Source organism: Macaca mulatta, chromosome 9, assembly GCF_049350105.2.
Source record: "Macaca mulatta isolate MMU2019108-1 chromosome 9, T2T-MMU8v2.0, whole genome shotgun sequence".
Lineage (NCBI taxonomy): Eukaryota > Metazoa > Chordata > Mammalia > Primates > Cercopithecidae > Macaca > Macaca mulatta.
Genome location: NC_133414.1, coordinates 22,355,386 through 22,373,326, shown reverse-complemented (window position 1 = coordinate 22,373,326; position 17,941 = coordinate 22,355,386). Strand labels below are relative to the sequence as shown.

The following is a 17,941-nucleotide window of genomic DNA, read 5'->3' as shown; positions in this document are numbered from 1 at the left end:
CTTGGCTCTGCCACTCAGGCTGGAGTGCAGTGGCGTGATCTCGGCTCACTGCAACCTGTGCCTCCCGGGTTCAAGCAATTCTCTGCCTCAGCCTCCCGAGTAGCTGGGATTACAGGTGCCCACAACCACACCTGGCTAATTTTTGTATTTTTAGTAGAAACGGGGTTTCACCATCTTGGCCAGGCTGGTCTTGAACTCCTGACCTTGTGATCCACCTGCCTCAGCCTCCCAAGTGCTGGGGTTACAGGCATGAGCCACCGTGCCTGGCCTATAGTTTCTTTTAGGATGTTTGTAAGAACAAATGGTCCAACCTAAGACCCATGGGAAATATGACAGCAATAGATGCCAAATGGCTGACTTTAAAGCCAAAGTGGAGGAAGTCAGTCAGTAGAAAATCAGTTTCTTGTTTGGTAAAAGTTAGCAGTTGCATCAAGGTTTGCGTGCATTTGCTCAATTACCACCACCATCCTGGTGGCCTAGAAGAGTAATTTCTTCCTGGAATTGTAGGGGAAGCTTTTTTTAATCTCCTCATCCTGACTTTTCTCTCCAAAAGGAATGTGTGAACTGTTGGTCAGGTTCTTTATGCATTAAAATCAGTTAAGATAAAGTGCCTGTCTTTTTTGGGTCAAGAAACTCCCTTTCTTGGAAAAGTACCGGAAGTCCAGTTGTCATCTCACATAGAGTCTGTTCTGCCACTTAGTCCCTTTATGGAGTGGTGCTTGGCTGACCATGTGCCCCCGTAGCCCCACTGTGCAGAGTGTTTTTCGCAGAATGGCAGCTGTTATTTGATATTAAATTGCAGTAAGCCAATGTTTAAGTAAAAAAGTGGAATGAGGTTTTACTTTTTAACCCAAATATACAAACATATGCCAATAGCAGAGCACTTTGCTAAGATAGTTTAAGATTGCTAGGAGATGAAGAATCTACATGTCTATAATTATTTTAAGGGTTCTTTTAAGGGGATGCTTTATAAGAACTGTTTGCTTAAGGATGACTGTAATAATCATAATAACTACCACTTACTGAGCACAGCCATGCACCAGCAACTATGCCAAGACTTTGATCATTTCCGAGTCTCATGAAAACCCTGTACTGATTCTTATTTTGTAGATGAGGAAAATGAGACTAAGAAATCAAACTGCTGAGTCTGCTCTTTCTGTTCCACCTTGCTGTTTCCACCTTAAAGGTCACTGGCAATTAGTCAAGGTTTTAAATGCAGTTTTTAAAAATGGGGAGCAAAATAGGTTATCTTCAGATTTCAAATGCACTGCAGGACAGAATGGCAGAGAAACCTTGAGTTTCCAGTATTTTAACACTGAAGAGACTAAATTCACACAAAAGGCCACGGGTTAGAAGGTGGTCTGGTGGTCTGGGGTGAGGTCTCTTGTTACACGGATCCCCGGGAGGCTCTTTCCAACTCTATAATTCAATGAAATTCAAATACGGAAGTTCCTTATCATAGAACTGGGCTTATTATTTTAACTCTGCCTTTTCTTCTAAAAGGTCTTTGATTGAGGGATTGAGGGAATAGAGTATAAAGCCCTTTTCTCCTTCATTCAATACTGTGTACTTATGGGAGAAGGCTGTGTTTACTTATACTCCTCTGCCGACTTGACTCAACCTTTGCATGCAAAGTTTGTACATATAATAGGATTTAGAAAGTGTTTAAGACTATTTACTCAGATTTAAAGTGAGAATGATATTTGTATTCTACCTGTGAAGTAGTTGATATTCCTCTGGAGTCAAGCCACTTAAAATAATACATTTGTTGTCCCTACAATATGAAATTTAAACATAGGTCTTGGAAGTACATCTCTTGGTTCCGTGGGTGGATCTATGGAATCTCTATAAAAGACAATCTCCCATAAACCTGTCTCCTGTAAAAGTTCAGCCCAATGAAACTCATTGCAGAGAATTTGCTAGTAGAATTACCGTTTCATAATGCAGACTGTCACTTTGCACTATGGCTATAAATGACTTCATTTAATTTAAAATGAAAGTGTGTCATATGTGTATCTGATTCACCTGAAAACAATGGAAGTCAGCATCTTTGCCTAACTTTATGTTTCCATAAAAATCAAGTCAGATTTCTAATATCCTTTAGTGAACCAGGATTTCTCTCTCTTGTGCCTTTAGAAATGCGAGTAAGCAGAAGAGAATGAGGGAGAGGGCTCATGTGACTGTATGGATTAATTTCCACCTCTGAGTAATGGAGTTCCCAGGGGCAGAGTTTTCTGGAGGCAGTAGTCTTTTGTGCCACCCCAAAATTAAATGATCTCCAAACAGTAAAAAAAAAAAATTTCTTAGAATAGCCTCCACTGTAGTGAAGTGGCATCATTGTCTGGGGTAATACCTGAGGTTCATCATCTCATGTCAAGTAAATTAAGGACATGGACACACACAAGGAGTGAGTTTAGGAGTGGAGGTTTACTAGGCAAAAGAAAGAGAAAGGAGAACAGCTCTCTTTCTTGTGAGAGAGAGGAGCACCCAAATGGGACTTGTGCCTTGTGGCAGAGTCCACCGGATTTTATAGATGGGCTTGAGGAGCCGGTTTCTGATTTACATAGGGCCCACAGATTGGTTGGACCAGGTATAACATTTACATAGCCTGTGAGGAAGCTGGTTGCCCCCGCCCAGTCCCACTATGCAAATGGAATCTTTGCCTGGCGGTTTCCCAGTTGTCTGCTCCCTACTGCACATGTGGTTGGAAAGGAAAAGGGAAGATGGAACTGCCATTTTGAACATGCCTACTCCCAGGTAGCCTTTTCCCATTGGCACAACTGCCAACATTCACATGTTCAAGCTTCCAGCTCACTTGTGTATGTCTGCAGCTCGATTTTACAGGCTGCTCTTTGTTAGAAAAGAAAATGACTTTGGGGCTGCTTTTCATTAAAAGGAAAGCCTTACCAAGGACTTCCTTACCCTTGCTATCTGCCTAAATAATTTATTCTTAACTCCTGTATCAGTAGCATATAGAAAAGGAACTTGGAGTCAGACGTTGGTTAAAATGCTTCTTGACCATACGTTGCCTAGATGACCCTGGACAAGTTACTTAATGTCTCTAAATCTCAATTTTCTCATCTGTAAAATGGGGACAACAATATCTACCTCAAGATTCTCACAAGTATTAAATGAAACAATATGCGTAAAGGGCTTCACAGAAGAGCCTCCATCTTAAAGGTCACTGGCATACATTATTGGTTCTATTTGGTCCTCCTTCGATTTTTAAAGGGTGAGTTGGGAGTTTAGGGTGATGTCATAGTTAATTTGAAACAATTAAAGGAAGTCCAATTTATAAAAGGCCAAATCAATATGAAATTTATATTAGGAAATGTTTAGGTCAGAAAGGCATATTCAAAAGGTTCCTGAACCTATCTTACTAATACTATAATCAGAAAATGATTAAAAACAGCCAACCGAAATCTTTTTGTACCTTAAGGGATATACCCCTGCCAAACTTTTCTAATGTAATTAGAGAAATTGGAGATATTCTATCCCGTGACTTTCCCCTAAAGATGGACTTATAATGAAAGCCCTAGTTATATTATTAGTTCTCATCAATCTTATCAGAGACATGAAGTCCAACGGTTCTGAAATAAGTCAAACAAATTTTAAACTCTATTTTAAGTTTTGTAAGTAATGTGGTCTATACAGACTTGTGATGAAATTGGAGTGGTAAACTTTTCCCAAACACCATATTGGTAATCGATTCAATGTGTATTAGAAAGAAGTATTCAGCATGGGAAATAAAAGACTTAATGTTCTTTTCAAGAATGATATATGTACTTTCTTAAAGTTAATAAAAACTTATCAGTAGACAATTTCTATTCCATCAGAAAGTGAGAAAGCTTAAAGATAAATCAGTAAAATGATACTGGAAAAACAATTATGACTCTACGTGGTTCCCCAATGAGACTTACAATAATGGTGCTTTAGGATTTAGCATTAAAATTAGATATATTAGTATTTTATTCATCTCTAAGACAGAATAGTTAGTAATACTTATTTTGCCTTCTATACAAGATTATGGTGGTGATAAAATTAAATCATGAATAAGAAAATAAGACAACTTTCATCAACTGTAGAATGATTTATAAGCAGTGACAGCAATCCTAAAGGATAAACCATTCTGGCCATAACTCTGTAGTTTACTCCTTCTTTTGGAAGATTAAAAACTTTTTATCTCTTCTGAATAGTATCAGAACCTATGTTTACTTTATCTTTAAAAGGCTTATATTCTCTTACAGAAAAATAATATTTACAATTTAATAATTTAGTAGGTTTTTACGCACAGCATGCCCAGACGAAGGTAAGCATCATTTGAGATGGAATTAGCAGTCCACATGCCTATTTGATGATACCTGGAGGGCTTCTCTAATGTGAGAGTTTATGCTAAAGACGAAGGTTTTCTTGAGATGGGTTGAACCATTGCTTAAAGATTATTGATATATACCAGTTACATGATTTGCCTCTGTTCCACAAACTTAAAAGATTATATATCCTGTTTCCTTTCTTCTCACCAAGAATCAGTTTAACCTTCAAAGGGTTCTGGGTCAGCTGGATGTGTTTTCTTTAAGGTCTGTCTGCTCATGCAGGCCTTAGCCCGCACGGCTGGCTGGCTGGCTGGCTGTCACTCCTGCAAGGCTGCCATCCCTGAGCTGTCTTAATCTTCTCATCTCCAAGTGAAAGTCATCTCCTTGACTTTCACTTCAAGGAGAGTCTGTGTAGGTTTTGCTTTTCTCTGGTTTATTAACTCACCTACCAAAGAGTCTCAAATCACTGTTGCCTGAGTATAAAAAGCTTGCTGGAAGGCCACTGTGAATCCTCTGACTGCACACGTGTCTGCCTATACCTGCAGAATAAAGGTGTCTATTTCACGTCCACTTTCAAAATCTCACATGCGTTTCTCTTACTGGTCATGTCTAACCCAGAACTATTTAAGGAAAGGGATTCTGAAGGATGTAGTTCCAGCCTTAGAAGGGAGTGTTGATGTAGCCCAGTTGAGTCAAGACACATCAGGTGTGAAGTGAGGATTTAATGAATTGATGCAGAAAAGGATGGCCTGGCACCTTGGATGCTCTGCATGAGCGTGGGGAACGTGCAAAAGACATGGCTCTTATGAAACAGAAGTGGAAGGATTATAAGGAGAGAACAAGCTGAGATTAAAAGAGAATAATGTAAGATAAAAATATGAGCTCAGGGTGAAAGTGAATATGGTAAGATAAAGAAATTCAGAGAGAGATTTTGATGGACTTCAAATATTTGTTGGAAGTAACAAAGAACAGATTTGGCACTGTAGAAAATGTGAGGCTGGGTGTGGTGGCTGACACCTGTAATCCTACCATGTTGGGAGGCCAAGGTGAGAGGATCACTTGAGGTCAGGAGTTTGAGACCAGCCTGGCCAACATGATAAACCTCGTCTCTACTAAAAATACAAAAAGTAGCTGGGTGTGGTGGCATGCACCTGTAATCCCAGCTACTCAGGAGGCTGCGGCAGGAGTATTGCTTGAACCCAGGAGGTGGAGGTTACAGTGAGCCAAGATCATGCCACTGCACTTCAACCTGGGTGACATAGCAAGACTCCATCTCCAAGAAAGAAAGAAAGAAAGAAAGAAAGAGAGAGAGAGAGAGAGAGAGAGAGAGAGAGAGAGAGAGAGAGAGAGAGAGAGAGAGGGAGGGAGGGAGGGAGGGAGGGAGGGAGGGAAAGAGAAAGAAAGAAAGAGAAAGGAAGGAAGGAAGGAAGGAAGGAAGGAAGGAAGGAAGGAAGGAAGGAAGGAAAGTGAAATGTAGGCTGTGTTAGAACTCTCTAGATTTAGTGACAGCAATCTATTTCAAGTTAGTGCAAGTGAAAAATGAGATTCTGTTGTGTATGTAATTGGCAGATCCAAGCTATCTTCAGGCATAAGTGGGCTGGAGGCTTCACGGTGTTACCAGAACTCTTCTTCTCTCCCCACCTCTGGGCTCTGGGATGTGTATGACACTTTCAGATAGGCGCTTTCTCTGTGGATTCAAGGTGGCAGCTGGTGTTTCCAAACTTTAGTCATCCTTACAGCAGCTGATGTCAGAGAAAAGAAGAGCAGCTCTTTCTCTTCCAGCCTCAGATCATTCAGATGACTCTGGCCTTGCTTGGGTTACGTGTCTGTCTGGTTTCCAGATGGATGGGGTATCTGACTGGGCAGCCTAAGTCAAGATGAAGGCAGGCTGAACAGAGCCCCACCAATCACATGGAGTGATGGGGGAGCTGTTTCCAAATTAAAAAACCTAGGCTGACAAAAAAATTTAACACATGTCCACCACAAAGGGATTAGATAGGAGAATGACTTAGATAAATGAGAAAGAATAAAGAGATAAATTCAGTGAAAAGAAGCCAAGAGGAAGAGATCAAGCATGTAAGGTAATAATTCTAGGTGTTCCTATGGAAGAAACCAGAATCACTATTTTCAGATAAGACTCTATACTGTTTACACTATTAAAAGGAAAAAGTGGATCATCTTGAGTACAAGATCAATGTATAAAAATGATAATCATATGATAATTTCTTTGCCCAGTGCCAGACATATAGAACAAAATGATGAAACTTCATTGAAAGGTATAATAAGATATTTAAAGAAATGGAGGAATATCCCACTTTCTCCTAGGAAAAGACCGACATTTTGTTACAATATCATTTTTCTTTAAGGCATTTTATAGAATCAGTGCAATGCTCGTTAAAATTACAGTTATTTCCTTTGTGGAATTTACTAAAATTATTCTAATAAAAATAAGAAAATAAATGAAATAGATGAGTAGTAAGGAAATGAAACTTTAACAGATATGATTGTTTGAAAAATTTCAAACAGTCATACATTGAGAAAATGTATGAGTGAGGTAGTGAATGTTAAGTCCTTAATATGGTACATAATAGTCTGAAATGGAGATTATTATTATTATTATTTTCCTCCCCTCCTCCTTCCTTCTTTCTTCTTCTTTAATCTTTCTTTCTTTTTCCTCCTCTTTCCCCTTTCCTCCTCCTGTTCTTCCTCCTTCTTGTTTGTTCTCTGCTATGCTCCGAGGACACAGTAGGGAACAAGACATTAAGGAAAATAATGTAAAAGCAATTATTGACCCTCAAGGTCACATGTCTACTGAGTTGATGATTTCTTCTTTTCCCTGTCCTTATGCAAAACAAGATTTATAGAGCACCACATTGTCATGAGAAGACTGAAGAGTGAAGGCCAGTCCATTGTTCCAATATGGTTAGCATTTAGGATTTGAATTTATTAAGGAATAGAAAAAAAACATATATGTATACACACACTTTGACCTCCAAGCCTCTCTTCTGCTGTGTTACATTTTTTATTCTTCCTGAGTTCTGATGGGTGGTAGATTGGAGCAAGTACATATTGAGAAATGTCAGATGAGCTTCCCTCAAACCTAGTGTTACAGGAAATGGGTCCTGATCCAGACCCCAAGAGAGGGTTCTTGGATCTCACACAAGAAAGAATTCAGGGCGAGTCCGTAAAGGGAAAGCAAGTTTACTAGGAAAGTAAAAGAATAAAAGAATGGCTACTCCATAGACAGAACAGCCCCAAAGGCTGCTGGTTGCCCACTTTTATGGTTATTTCTTAATTATCTGCTAAACAAGGGGTGGATTATTCATGCCTCCCCTTTTTAGACCATATAGGGTACGGGCCTGATGTTGCCATGGCACTTGTAAACTGTCATGATGCTGGTGGGAGTGTAGCAGTGAGGATGACCAGAGGTCACTCTCCTTGCCATCTTGGTTTTGATGGGTTTTAGCCAGCTTCTTTACTGCAACCAGTTTTGTCAGCAAGGTCTTTATGACATGTATATTTTGCCAACCTCCTATGTCATCCTGTGACTTAAAATGGCTTAACCATCTGGGAATGCAGCCCAGTAGGTTTCAGCCTCATTTTACCCATTCCCTTCTCAAGATGGAGTTGCTCTGGTTCAGATGCCTCTGACACTAGCAATGGGTTAGGTGTAGGACAATGAGGCATCTGTGCAGGAAGCCATGTTGCCATTCCATGTATATTCAGACACCCTTGGAGATAGTGACATCAGGAGCGTCACCCTCTTGAATGTCCCCCCACATAAGCCCTCTTTCCTATGGAATATTCCCAGGGAGTGATATCCTGGAAGATCTGACAAGTGATCAGGCGTGGAAGCTTTTTTCTGTGTGGCTCCATGGTGTCCTCTTGTTTGAATTTGCAGTTCATGTCAATCTTAATATTTGTTGTGAGTCGCATATGCCGGCCTCTAATTTGCAATTTACATGGATGATGGGGCCCTATTCAGAGTCCTGCTCCTGCCGCCTTTGTGCTGTTCACCTCTCTTCACGCAGTCATTAGGCTGAACAGCATATAATTAGGTAACACATGTAAAGCTTAGATTTCTGAAAGGTTGCGGTTCTTTTCAAAAAGTAAGGGTTTCCAGTTTTACCCTCATTCTTTTCTAAACAAAAAGACATTTCCCCCCTGTGGTTTTCATATGAATGTAGTAACTTAGAAGCAGTTAGTCTTGTAGTTGGGTAATAATTTGGGTTTGTTTTCACCTGAGAGCCAGTTTTTGTTTACACAGCTTGTATTTAACTTGGCATAGGATGAGATTGATTTACCATCATTTGTGGATGAGCGTATTGCTTTTTGAAGCCGATGGAACTGGCCTGCTTAAAAACATTCCCTAAAGATTTAAAATCCACCCCAACAAAATAACTCAGTTTCTGGCTTATTTTTATGTTTCTTTTACTACCTGTATGCATAAAACCTACCTGAAATGACTTGTTAACGTAAAACCTCTGAAAATATAAATGTGGAAGAAAACAGATGTTCCTTCCGAAATTATACTAATTGTGCTTCAGCTGTGTTCACTTGTCAGACAGATTCATGATTATAAATGTAGTTTAAAAAATAGTCTTGATGGTGAAGCAAATGTAAGCTCATAAAAGAGTAAATAGAAGTGTATATAAATGTTTCATTGAAATAAAGTAACATAATGCACAGGGAGCCTGTTGATGTATTAATGCATTGTCACTTCTTACACTTGATCTTATTTTTAAAGGGAGTAAGAAAGGGTGAAATTTTTAATTCTGCTAGATTGAAAGGAAACTAACAAGATATATTAATATTACCCAGAACACTGGTTTACAGCAGTCAACTAGGGAATTCATTAAAATTAGATTTTTGGGCACCATCTATCAAAATTCTGTTACAGAGGACTGTGGCTGGACCTCAAGAATCTAAATCTTTAATAAGTACCCCTAAATGAAGCTATTCCAGAAAGGTTGCAGGTGACATTAGAAATATTTGTACACAATGTAATTAATTGTGCATTTTGTACAGATGTCTGGTGATACATTTCTTCCATCTTTCTATGCTCTGAAAAAATGAAGATGGGTTTTAAGGATGTCCATGACTGTACACTTTGCATTATGACTTTAATAGAATATATTTTAATTGCCAGCTGGTCCCTGGGGATATTGCCAAGTAGAACCACATCTGGCAAACATTGCTTCAGCTCAAGACAAATCACAAGAAATAAAGAAGTGAGCTGACCAGTGAAACATTCGCCATCGGACATTATGCCAGTTCAATTCTTGTCTCTCTTTTCATTTGTCAGTCAAGTTAATCTAAATGACGAATGTGATCTAAAGTACATTTGTCAAAATTTCTGTATTTTTCTCTTTAAATCTTTACTTACCATACTTTGGCTTGTATCTAACATGCATTCAGAAGGAGAATGTTACTCAATGTAATTGTTTTTATTTTGGAAGGCTTAAGTCATTGCAATGATATTTATTGGGTGATAAAGCTATCAGTACCTTAGATCTCCTAGGCATGGGCCTTTGAACATTTGAAGGGAGAGAAGGGTGTAGTTGAAAGGGCAAATGCTGGAAAGCTACAGAGCTTCACCACCCACCATCCCCAAGGAAGTAATTTGCAATATTCTTGTGCTTGGGCTTATCTTGCACCCAGTGGGACTTGAGACTTTGTGATAGACAAGTTGAAGTTCTTGATGAGGATATTCTGCTTATGAATATAAATATACACTTAGATACAAAGACATGCTCATAAAGTGGTAGATATAAAAACCCTTTAAGGTTGGTTTTGTGCCTTGATCTTAGTCTTATTTCTTAGGCAGCATAAATTCAGATCAAGTTTGTTTTTGTTTTTGTTTTTTTGAGACAAAGTCCCACTCTGCTGCCCAGTTTGGAGTGCAGTGGTGCTGTCTCGGCTTACTGCAACCTCTGCCTGTCAGGTTCGAGCAATTCTCCTGCCTCAGCCTCCCGTGTAGTTGAGATTACAGGTGCCCGCCACCATGCCCAGATAATTTTTGTATTTTTAGTAGAGATGGGGTTTCGCCATGTTAGCCAGGCTGGTCTGGAACTGCTGACCTCAGGTGATCTGCCTGCCTAGGCCTCCCAAAGTGCTGGGATTACCGACGTGAGCCACTGCCCCAAATATGGTAAATTAGTGAGACGTAGGTATAGTATAAAGAGTTAATATAGCTATACAAATAGATGCACAAATAAACCAACTTAAGTCAGTAGGCTCTCTAAGCTATTATGATGATAATAAATAATGTTATGAACAGTAAGACTAGTAGCTATGTGAAATTACTAATTTATTTATTTTTTAACCAAAACTGTCTCTGATCAGATTTCTTATAGGAAAGACGTGCAGGACGCTCACACCTACAGTGCAGAGCTCGACCGACCGGACATCAAGATGGCAACCCAGATCTCTAAGATCATAAGCAATGTAACTTCTCTTTCTAAACCTTGAACAGAAATGATTTCTTACTTTTGTAGGAGACAAAGCATAGCTTCAGTGATTGGATGGTTAATTTAATTATTGTAACTAATCAATATAAATGAATAAATCTCAATTCCCCCCCCCAATTATCTATTTTATTATGATAATTATTTGGGTATATGCAGAAACAGTCCAAACTCAAATTGGCTATGGCTAGTGTAATCATTCTTTTAGAGAAGTACTATTTAGGTATAAGTTGACATTCAGATGTCTCAGCCTGCAAGTCAAGGTTATCAGTCATGTGGTCCCATATAATCTCTCCCCTAACCCTGCTCCAAAGACTCTTGCTTGGCTTCGTTTCCATATTGCTGCTGTTCATTGTGTAGATTCTCTTCCACCAACACTTACCTTTGTCCACTTTCTATGTGGCATAACTGTTTCTTATCTTCTCTGAGGTGCCCACTTGAGTTAATACCATTTTACTTAAACATATTGAAAAACCTGGTTAAAAATGATGGTTTAACTTGAACCAAAATTTTTCATAACATGGGCTAAATTCCCCCTAAAATCAATCATTACTATGTGCAAATGCACGTCAATCAAGTATGGCCAGAACAGTTCCTGAGAATAAATGAAACTATAAAAGCTACTGATATGGAGAGTACAGGGTCTCAATTCCCCAGAAATTTTCCCGAATATTTTGCTATAGTATTTATATATAATTACAAAGATGATGATGACTGAACACTTAGCCTCAAAATTAGTATTTTACTGCAAAAAGTTGAGTTTGTTCATGTAAGCACAGGATAAAATCAATTTCTGCTTTAGCAGTCAACATTTTAGTGTTTGATATGTTGTAAGGAATATTAATGGGATGAAGGTCTGTTATATTTTATTTTGGCTAATGTCAGTGTTTCCATATTGACATCATTGGAGGGCAGAAATATTTAACATTGTCTTATTTATTCATTTTAGGCAGAATACAAGAAAGGACAAGGAATAATGAATAAAGAGCCCGCTGTAATTGGAAGACCAGATTTTGAACATGCCGTGGAAGCTTCTAAACTTTCTAGTCAAGTAAGGCTCTAGTGATGATTCCACAATGACTTTATTCAGAGATTTTGTTTCTAGCAGCATAGGAAAATATTTCATTTTAGATAATATCTTTAATTGCAAGGATAAACAGAGATAATGTTTCTGAGCCCATTTCACATGGGCTTGCAATCATTATGAATTTCAGTAAAGGAAAAATAAATTAAGTCTAATTTTAAGCATAAAACAAAGTTTTCTTTTCTCCAGGCATAAATCTGAACATTTTTCAATGACTTTAGCCATGTTGTCACATTTCCCTGGATTTCCGGAAATCATTAATAGTCATACTAAATAATTATGTTTTAATCTACACACACACACACACACACACATACACACACACACACACACACACACAGAGTTTTAAACTTAGTAATAAGAATATTAATTTTCCCAATTTCAAGTGCTTTTGTTTAATCACAAAATTTAAAAGGGGAGATGAAAATTAAGAAAACTTTGAAGTCTTATCAAAGAGCATAAAATAAGGTCTGAAAAAGTATAAAGGCATTTTATGTTTTTGGCTGAAAGTCTCAATAGATAAAGATGTCAGTTCTTTCAGAATTATGTAAATGTCAGGCAACTTCTATTAGAATCCAAGAGTTTTTTTTTTTTTTTTTTAAATGGATAAAATGATCTTAAAGTTTGTGTGGAAAGAAAATACCAGTGAATAGCCTTTAAAAGTATGAAAATGAAGACCAGTGAAGGGGAACTTAAGTTATGAGTTACTGTAAGTTAATAGAAAACTACTGAAATTAAATCAATATGGGATTGGTGTAGTGAGAGATTAAATAATCAGTAGGGTAGAATAGGGAGTCCTGAAATAGATTCCAATATGTATAAGAATTTAATATATGATAAAAGTGTTGATTCAAGTCAGTGGGGAGAAGTTGGATTAGCTAATAAATGGTGCTGACATAACACACCGTCCTTCATGGGAAGACCAAAATTGGACCCAAATCTTAAACCATATACAAAAATGAATTCCAAGTGAATTAAAAATGTGAATGCAAACAATAAAATAATTTAAGAATCTTCAAAGAAAATCCAGGAGACTCTGTGTACCACATAAGGATAACAGAGTTTCTTAAACAAGACCAGAAATCCAGAAGCTATAATAGGTAGGCACATTAACTATATAAAAATGAAAAACTCTCTTAATGAAAAAGGTAACATTTATAGAGTCAACAATAATGTTAACAAACAGGAATTTTTGCACATTTATACTATTTTTGATTTCGAAAATACTCATTTCTCAAATTGCAGAAATCTTTCTTGAATTACATTTCAAAGTGGAGAGATGTAAATGATGAAAGGTATGAAATCTGATTGAAGAGCCTAAAATAAGTCCCAAACAAATGAAAAGACATACTATTCTGTTGGTGAAAGAGCCTTGATACTAAATATCCAAAAATGTTAATTCTTTCAAAGTTAACATTAAAAGCTCCGTGCAATTCCAACTGGAATTCAAAAAAAAGGGTTTAAAAAATTTTAATGAAATGAAAAACTTGAATGAATTAAATAATTCAGAGTTTATACAGAGAAGGATGTATCTGAGAATAGTTTTTTAAAATACAAAAAAAGAGAAGTGGTCTTCAAATATTTGGAAAAGTACTTGTAATGCATTTGATGAGAACATTTTAATATTTTAAATATAAAATGTCTATAATATGCAATGCCTATAAATATAAATGTTCTTTAAAAGGAATTTATTTTTGTATATAGTTTAAGATTTGGGTCCAATTTTGTTTTTCCTATGAATGAAAAAGATTAACAGCCCAGTAGAAAAAGGGGTAAATGAAATGAATAGACAGTTCACAGAAGAACAAACATAAATGGTCAATCAACAGGCGAAAAGATGCCCAAATTTATTAGTAGAAAGGGAAATACCAACAGAGTGAAAGCAAAATGTCTTTTACACCCATGTACACCCATCACAATGTGTCTTGTTAGTGTGGAGAAGAAAGACACGTCCTTAGAAAGTTCATGTGTAGGAGGTAGATTTTTGCTAATTTGGATTTAAAGGGAGAAGTCAACTCTGCTCAAGGGGAAGGCCCCAAATACAGGCTGGGAATAAGTGTGCCAGGGGACAGAAATCTGATGGCAGAGGCTCTGAGCAAGAGGATATAGTTGTGCATGTATGAAGAGGAATTTGGGAGGAGTTTAGATGTTGTGTCATGTGTATTGATTTTGACGATAAGCCATTGCTTAGAGAACAGAATAAGAATAATGTGTTCATATATATAATTTTTCCCCTTTTTTATTGTGATAAAACATATATAACGTAAAATTTACCATCTGAACCGTTTTTAAGTGTGCAGTTCAGTGGCATTAAATGCGTTTATAATGTTGTGCTACCCTCACCACCATCCATCTGCAGGACTCTTTTCATCCTGTAAAAGTGAAACTCTATACCTGTTAAATAATAACTCCCCATCACCCCCTTTCCAGAATAGTGTGTTCTATGAACAAATAATGATAAAAAGAAAAAGGGATTTCAGAACCCAATCACAGGAAGCATTTCGGGGTTCAATTCCAAAAAGTAAACACCAGAACTACTTTTTGCCATGTTAACTGTAGTCTCTCAGGGAAGAAAGAAGACATCACTGAAGGTTTTGAGCAAAGATTGATTGTGAAGAAAATACTTAAGGAAGGTTAACGTGGTGACATTGGTCAGGAAAGTCTGGCTCACAAGTGGTGAATGTCCACAGGCCAGCTGGGCTGTGACAGTGGTAACCTGCACATAAAGTGATCAGTACCTGAATAGACTCTGTGGCTGTGGGAATGAAAATGAAGCAGACACAACTGCTCCCTGGGAGAGGCAGACATGAGAGATGCCCAAATGCAATTGTGCCTCACAGTAATTGTTTTACAGTTAACAAGGGACTTTCACTTATAAAGCAACTTTGTAACTCAGGAGGCTACTGATGTGCAAGAGGTTGGGGACATGTCTGGGTGACACTCTCATTAAAAGGCTGTGACTCTAAGCGCTACATGTTCCCAGCAATGCTTGTTGAAGAGACAGGGGATATGGGCATCACTTTAGATTTCCAGCATAGCTACCTGGCCTCTTACAACTTCACCCTTTTCTGGGGACAGAAATTCCCCATCAGTTACACAGGAGAGAAAGCAAATTCTGGAGAAGCAGTATGGTTTGGTCTAGTGGTTAAGAAAATGTACCCTGGAGCAGGGCCCTCCTGGTTCTGTTACTTGCTAGCAGAGTGACCTGGGACAAATTGCTTCATTTCTCTGTTTTTGTTTCCTCTTCTGTAAAATGGGCATGACAGCAACAGTGTTTACTTCTCAGGGTTGCTGTGAAGGTTAAATGAGTTACTTTGAGTAAAACACTTAAAATGGTGCCTGGCCCATAGAAACATGACATCATTTCATAGGAATAATTTTACTTTAGATATTCAAAATAGTTTTCTGTTCTACATTTTTAGATGCATTCATGCACAGAATGGAGCAGGAATACAAACACTGTGAGATTCTGGCCTTAAATTCATTCTACCACAATCCTATTTGAGAGCCCTTAGAAGAAAGTTTTGACATTTGAGCTTTATTTTCACATTTCAAATTCAATCCACAAAAATTCCCCCATTTGATCCTTACTTGGGCTTGAAAGCAGATTTTTTTTCTTAAATCTTAAATTATTTAGCAACTGAGTGATCAGATGCTTAAGCACATTGTAATTTTTAAGTTACATTATAACTTTCGTGTTTATTTTTTCATGTCATGTGAGATTTTCTAAGTGGTATAAAAACTCATCAGAAAAGGGGAAAGGTGGGAAAATAATAGGAATTCTGGGATGAACTCAGTATATTCCATTTGTATTTTCAGGTATATCAATTATAACAGAAATGTGGGCAGAAAGTTTAGTTTCTTATTTTCATTGACAGCATTAAAGCTTTTAGTTTGCTCCTCAACTAATAATAAAGGCACATAAATACATAGAAGGCAAACGATTTAGGGATTTAATAAGCAGGGAGATGAGAGTGGATAGAATGCGGGGAGAAAAAGAGCACCAGAGCACCAGAAGCATTGTAACAGAGAAGGCAATGACAAGGCAATGGTCAAGGTATATGGGGATAAGACTTGTCTGATGAAAGGATGGGAACAGAGAGTGAATGGGTGGGATTCTCACGTGTCGTCTGTAAATTGAACTCTGTGGGATTTCACCCGGGAAAGGTAATGGGAACACATACCAAACCCTTCTTATATTCTACAATAGCTTTACTCCCGCAGTTGTAAACTGTCCCTTTAAAAATTTACAATATAGATAAAATTATGGCCAGGTTATTTAAAAAAAATCGTTAAAAAAATAAAGCAAAAATCTCCTGTGCCAAGATGAAGGGATTGGTGCATATGTATCTCAAATATAAGTAGATTAACTGTTGAATTCATTGACTTTAAAAATTCTAAGAGTAATTTATTAATTAATATATCCATAGATCATCTTATTACTTGGAATTTGTCTATATGATGAATAGACTCCTTGTTCAGTTTTATAACCTCAAGGAAAAACTATGTACTTACAGTATTTAGGATTGTTCTAAAATTGCATTAATACATTGATAAGAATTTTTTTTTTTTTTTTTTTTTTTTTGAGGCAGAGTCTCTTTCTGTCGCCCAGGCTGGAGTGCAGTGGCACGATCTCGGCTCACTGCAAGCTCCGCCTCCTGGGTTCACGCCATTCTCCTGCCTCAGCCTCCTGAGTAGCTGGGACTATAGGCGCCCGCCGCCATGCCCAGCTAATTTTTTGTATTTTTAGTAGAGACGGGGTTTCACCATGTTAGCCAGGATGGTCTCGATCTCCCAACCTCGTGATCTGCCTGCCTCAGCCTTGGCCTCCCAAAGTGCTGAGATTACAGGCGTGAGCCACCACGCCCAGCAAGAATGGGTTTTAAACCTAAAAATCACATTATAAATTACCATGAAAATTTAGTAGTAAGCAGTGGCCTTAAATTGCAAGGAGTATTAATTGGTTTGGACAATCTACCATTCTCCTGTCCTGGCAAGCGCTCCCTCCACCAAACTTGTCACACCCAATTATCAGCTCAAATGTCATGTTCCTGACTCGCCAGTTTAAATTCTGCTCTCTTCCCCTTTATTCTCTGCCTTTCTTTACAGTTCTTGATACAATTTGTAGTAGTTGCATGATATATGTGTGTATGTGTGTGTTTTAGAAATCCATTTCACTTCCCACAAGGCAGGCTCCATGGAGACAGGGCTCATATGCCTTTGATCCACTATTATGGGAAAACACAGATTACGCTGCCAATAGATGTATAGAGTCTGATTAAACCAGTATTCTCTGGATCATTAACATTTGGTGCAAAGTCAGTAAGATGTTATTTTGCAAGGAAAATAAGAGCAGAGATATTATATTGTATAAAATTAAGACTTAAAGATATTATTGATTTTATGATGAGTTCTATGTAAAAATCTGTCCTGTCTTCCTTGACAGCTTTTAGTTTAATTTCATCCAAGATTGCTGGGGATTGATGTCTATAGATACGCAGTATTGTGTTATTTGCTTACTTTTCATTTTCAGTGATAATTAAGGTACACTTATCAAGCTATTTCTTTGCTAAAATATGTTTACGTGATTATGGTGAAACACCTTCATTCAGGGTCTGCTTTTTTGTGCCTTTGCTGGCTTTTTGTGAGTCTGAGTCACAGGTGATGTCAGTATAAAGTTTTGGGTTTGCATGTTACATTTCACACATACCCAGGTGCAGTTATGAGGATCTGGACCCTCATAGGAGGATCTGCAGATGTAACTTCTCATTTCTTTATATGAGAAGTTGTGCAGTTATGAGGAGCTACAATGCTGTCATTGTAGCTTAACAGTATCCATGTTTTCTCCAAGTGTGAGCCTCTGAAAATCCTGCTGTCTCTTATAATTTTTTAAAAAACGTCTAGGAGTTGGATCCTATATACCTATAGAGTATTTTTTTAGAAGGTGATATTTCCATGATGTGATTATTATGCATTGCATGCCTGTATCAAAACATGTCATGTACCCCATAAATATAATACACGTACTATGTACCCACAAAGATTAAAAATAAAAAAATAATAAAAACAAAAGTGAT

At 37.7% G+C, this 17,941-nt stretch overlaps 1 protein-coding gene across 6 annotated transcripts in view; it reads left to right on the top strand.

Annotated features, from left to right (window-relative positions):
* NEBL (nebulette) overlaps nucleotides 1-17,941 on the top strand; it is a 377,968-nt gene that overhangs the window by 280,813 nt on the left and 79,214 nt on the right. For 4 of the 6 annotated variants that reach the window (XM_077945916.1, XM_015146581.3, XM_015146577.3 and 1 more), the window contains 2 exons: nucleotides 10,659-10,760; nucleotides 11,730-11,831. The exons of the other annotated variants lie outside the window; for them this stretch is intronic. In XM_077945916.1, coding sequence (XP_077802042.1) covers nucleotides 10,659-10,760; nucleotides 11,730-11,831 — 204 coding nt within the window. The remainder of the gene's footprint in view (nucleotides 1-10,658; nucleotides 10,761-11,729; nucleotides 11,832-17,941) is intronic. 6 annotated transcript variants of the gene reach the window in all.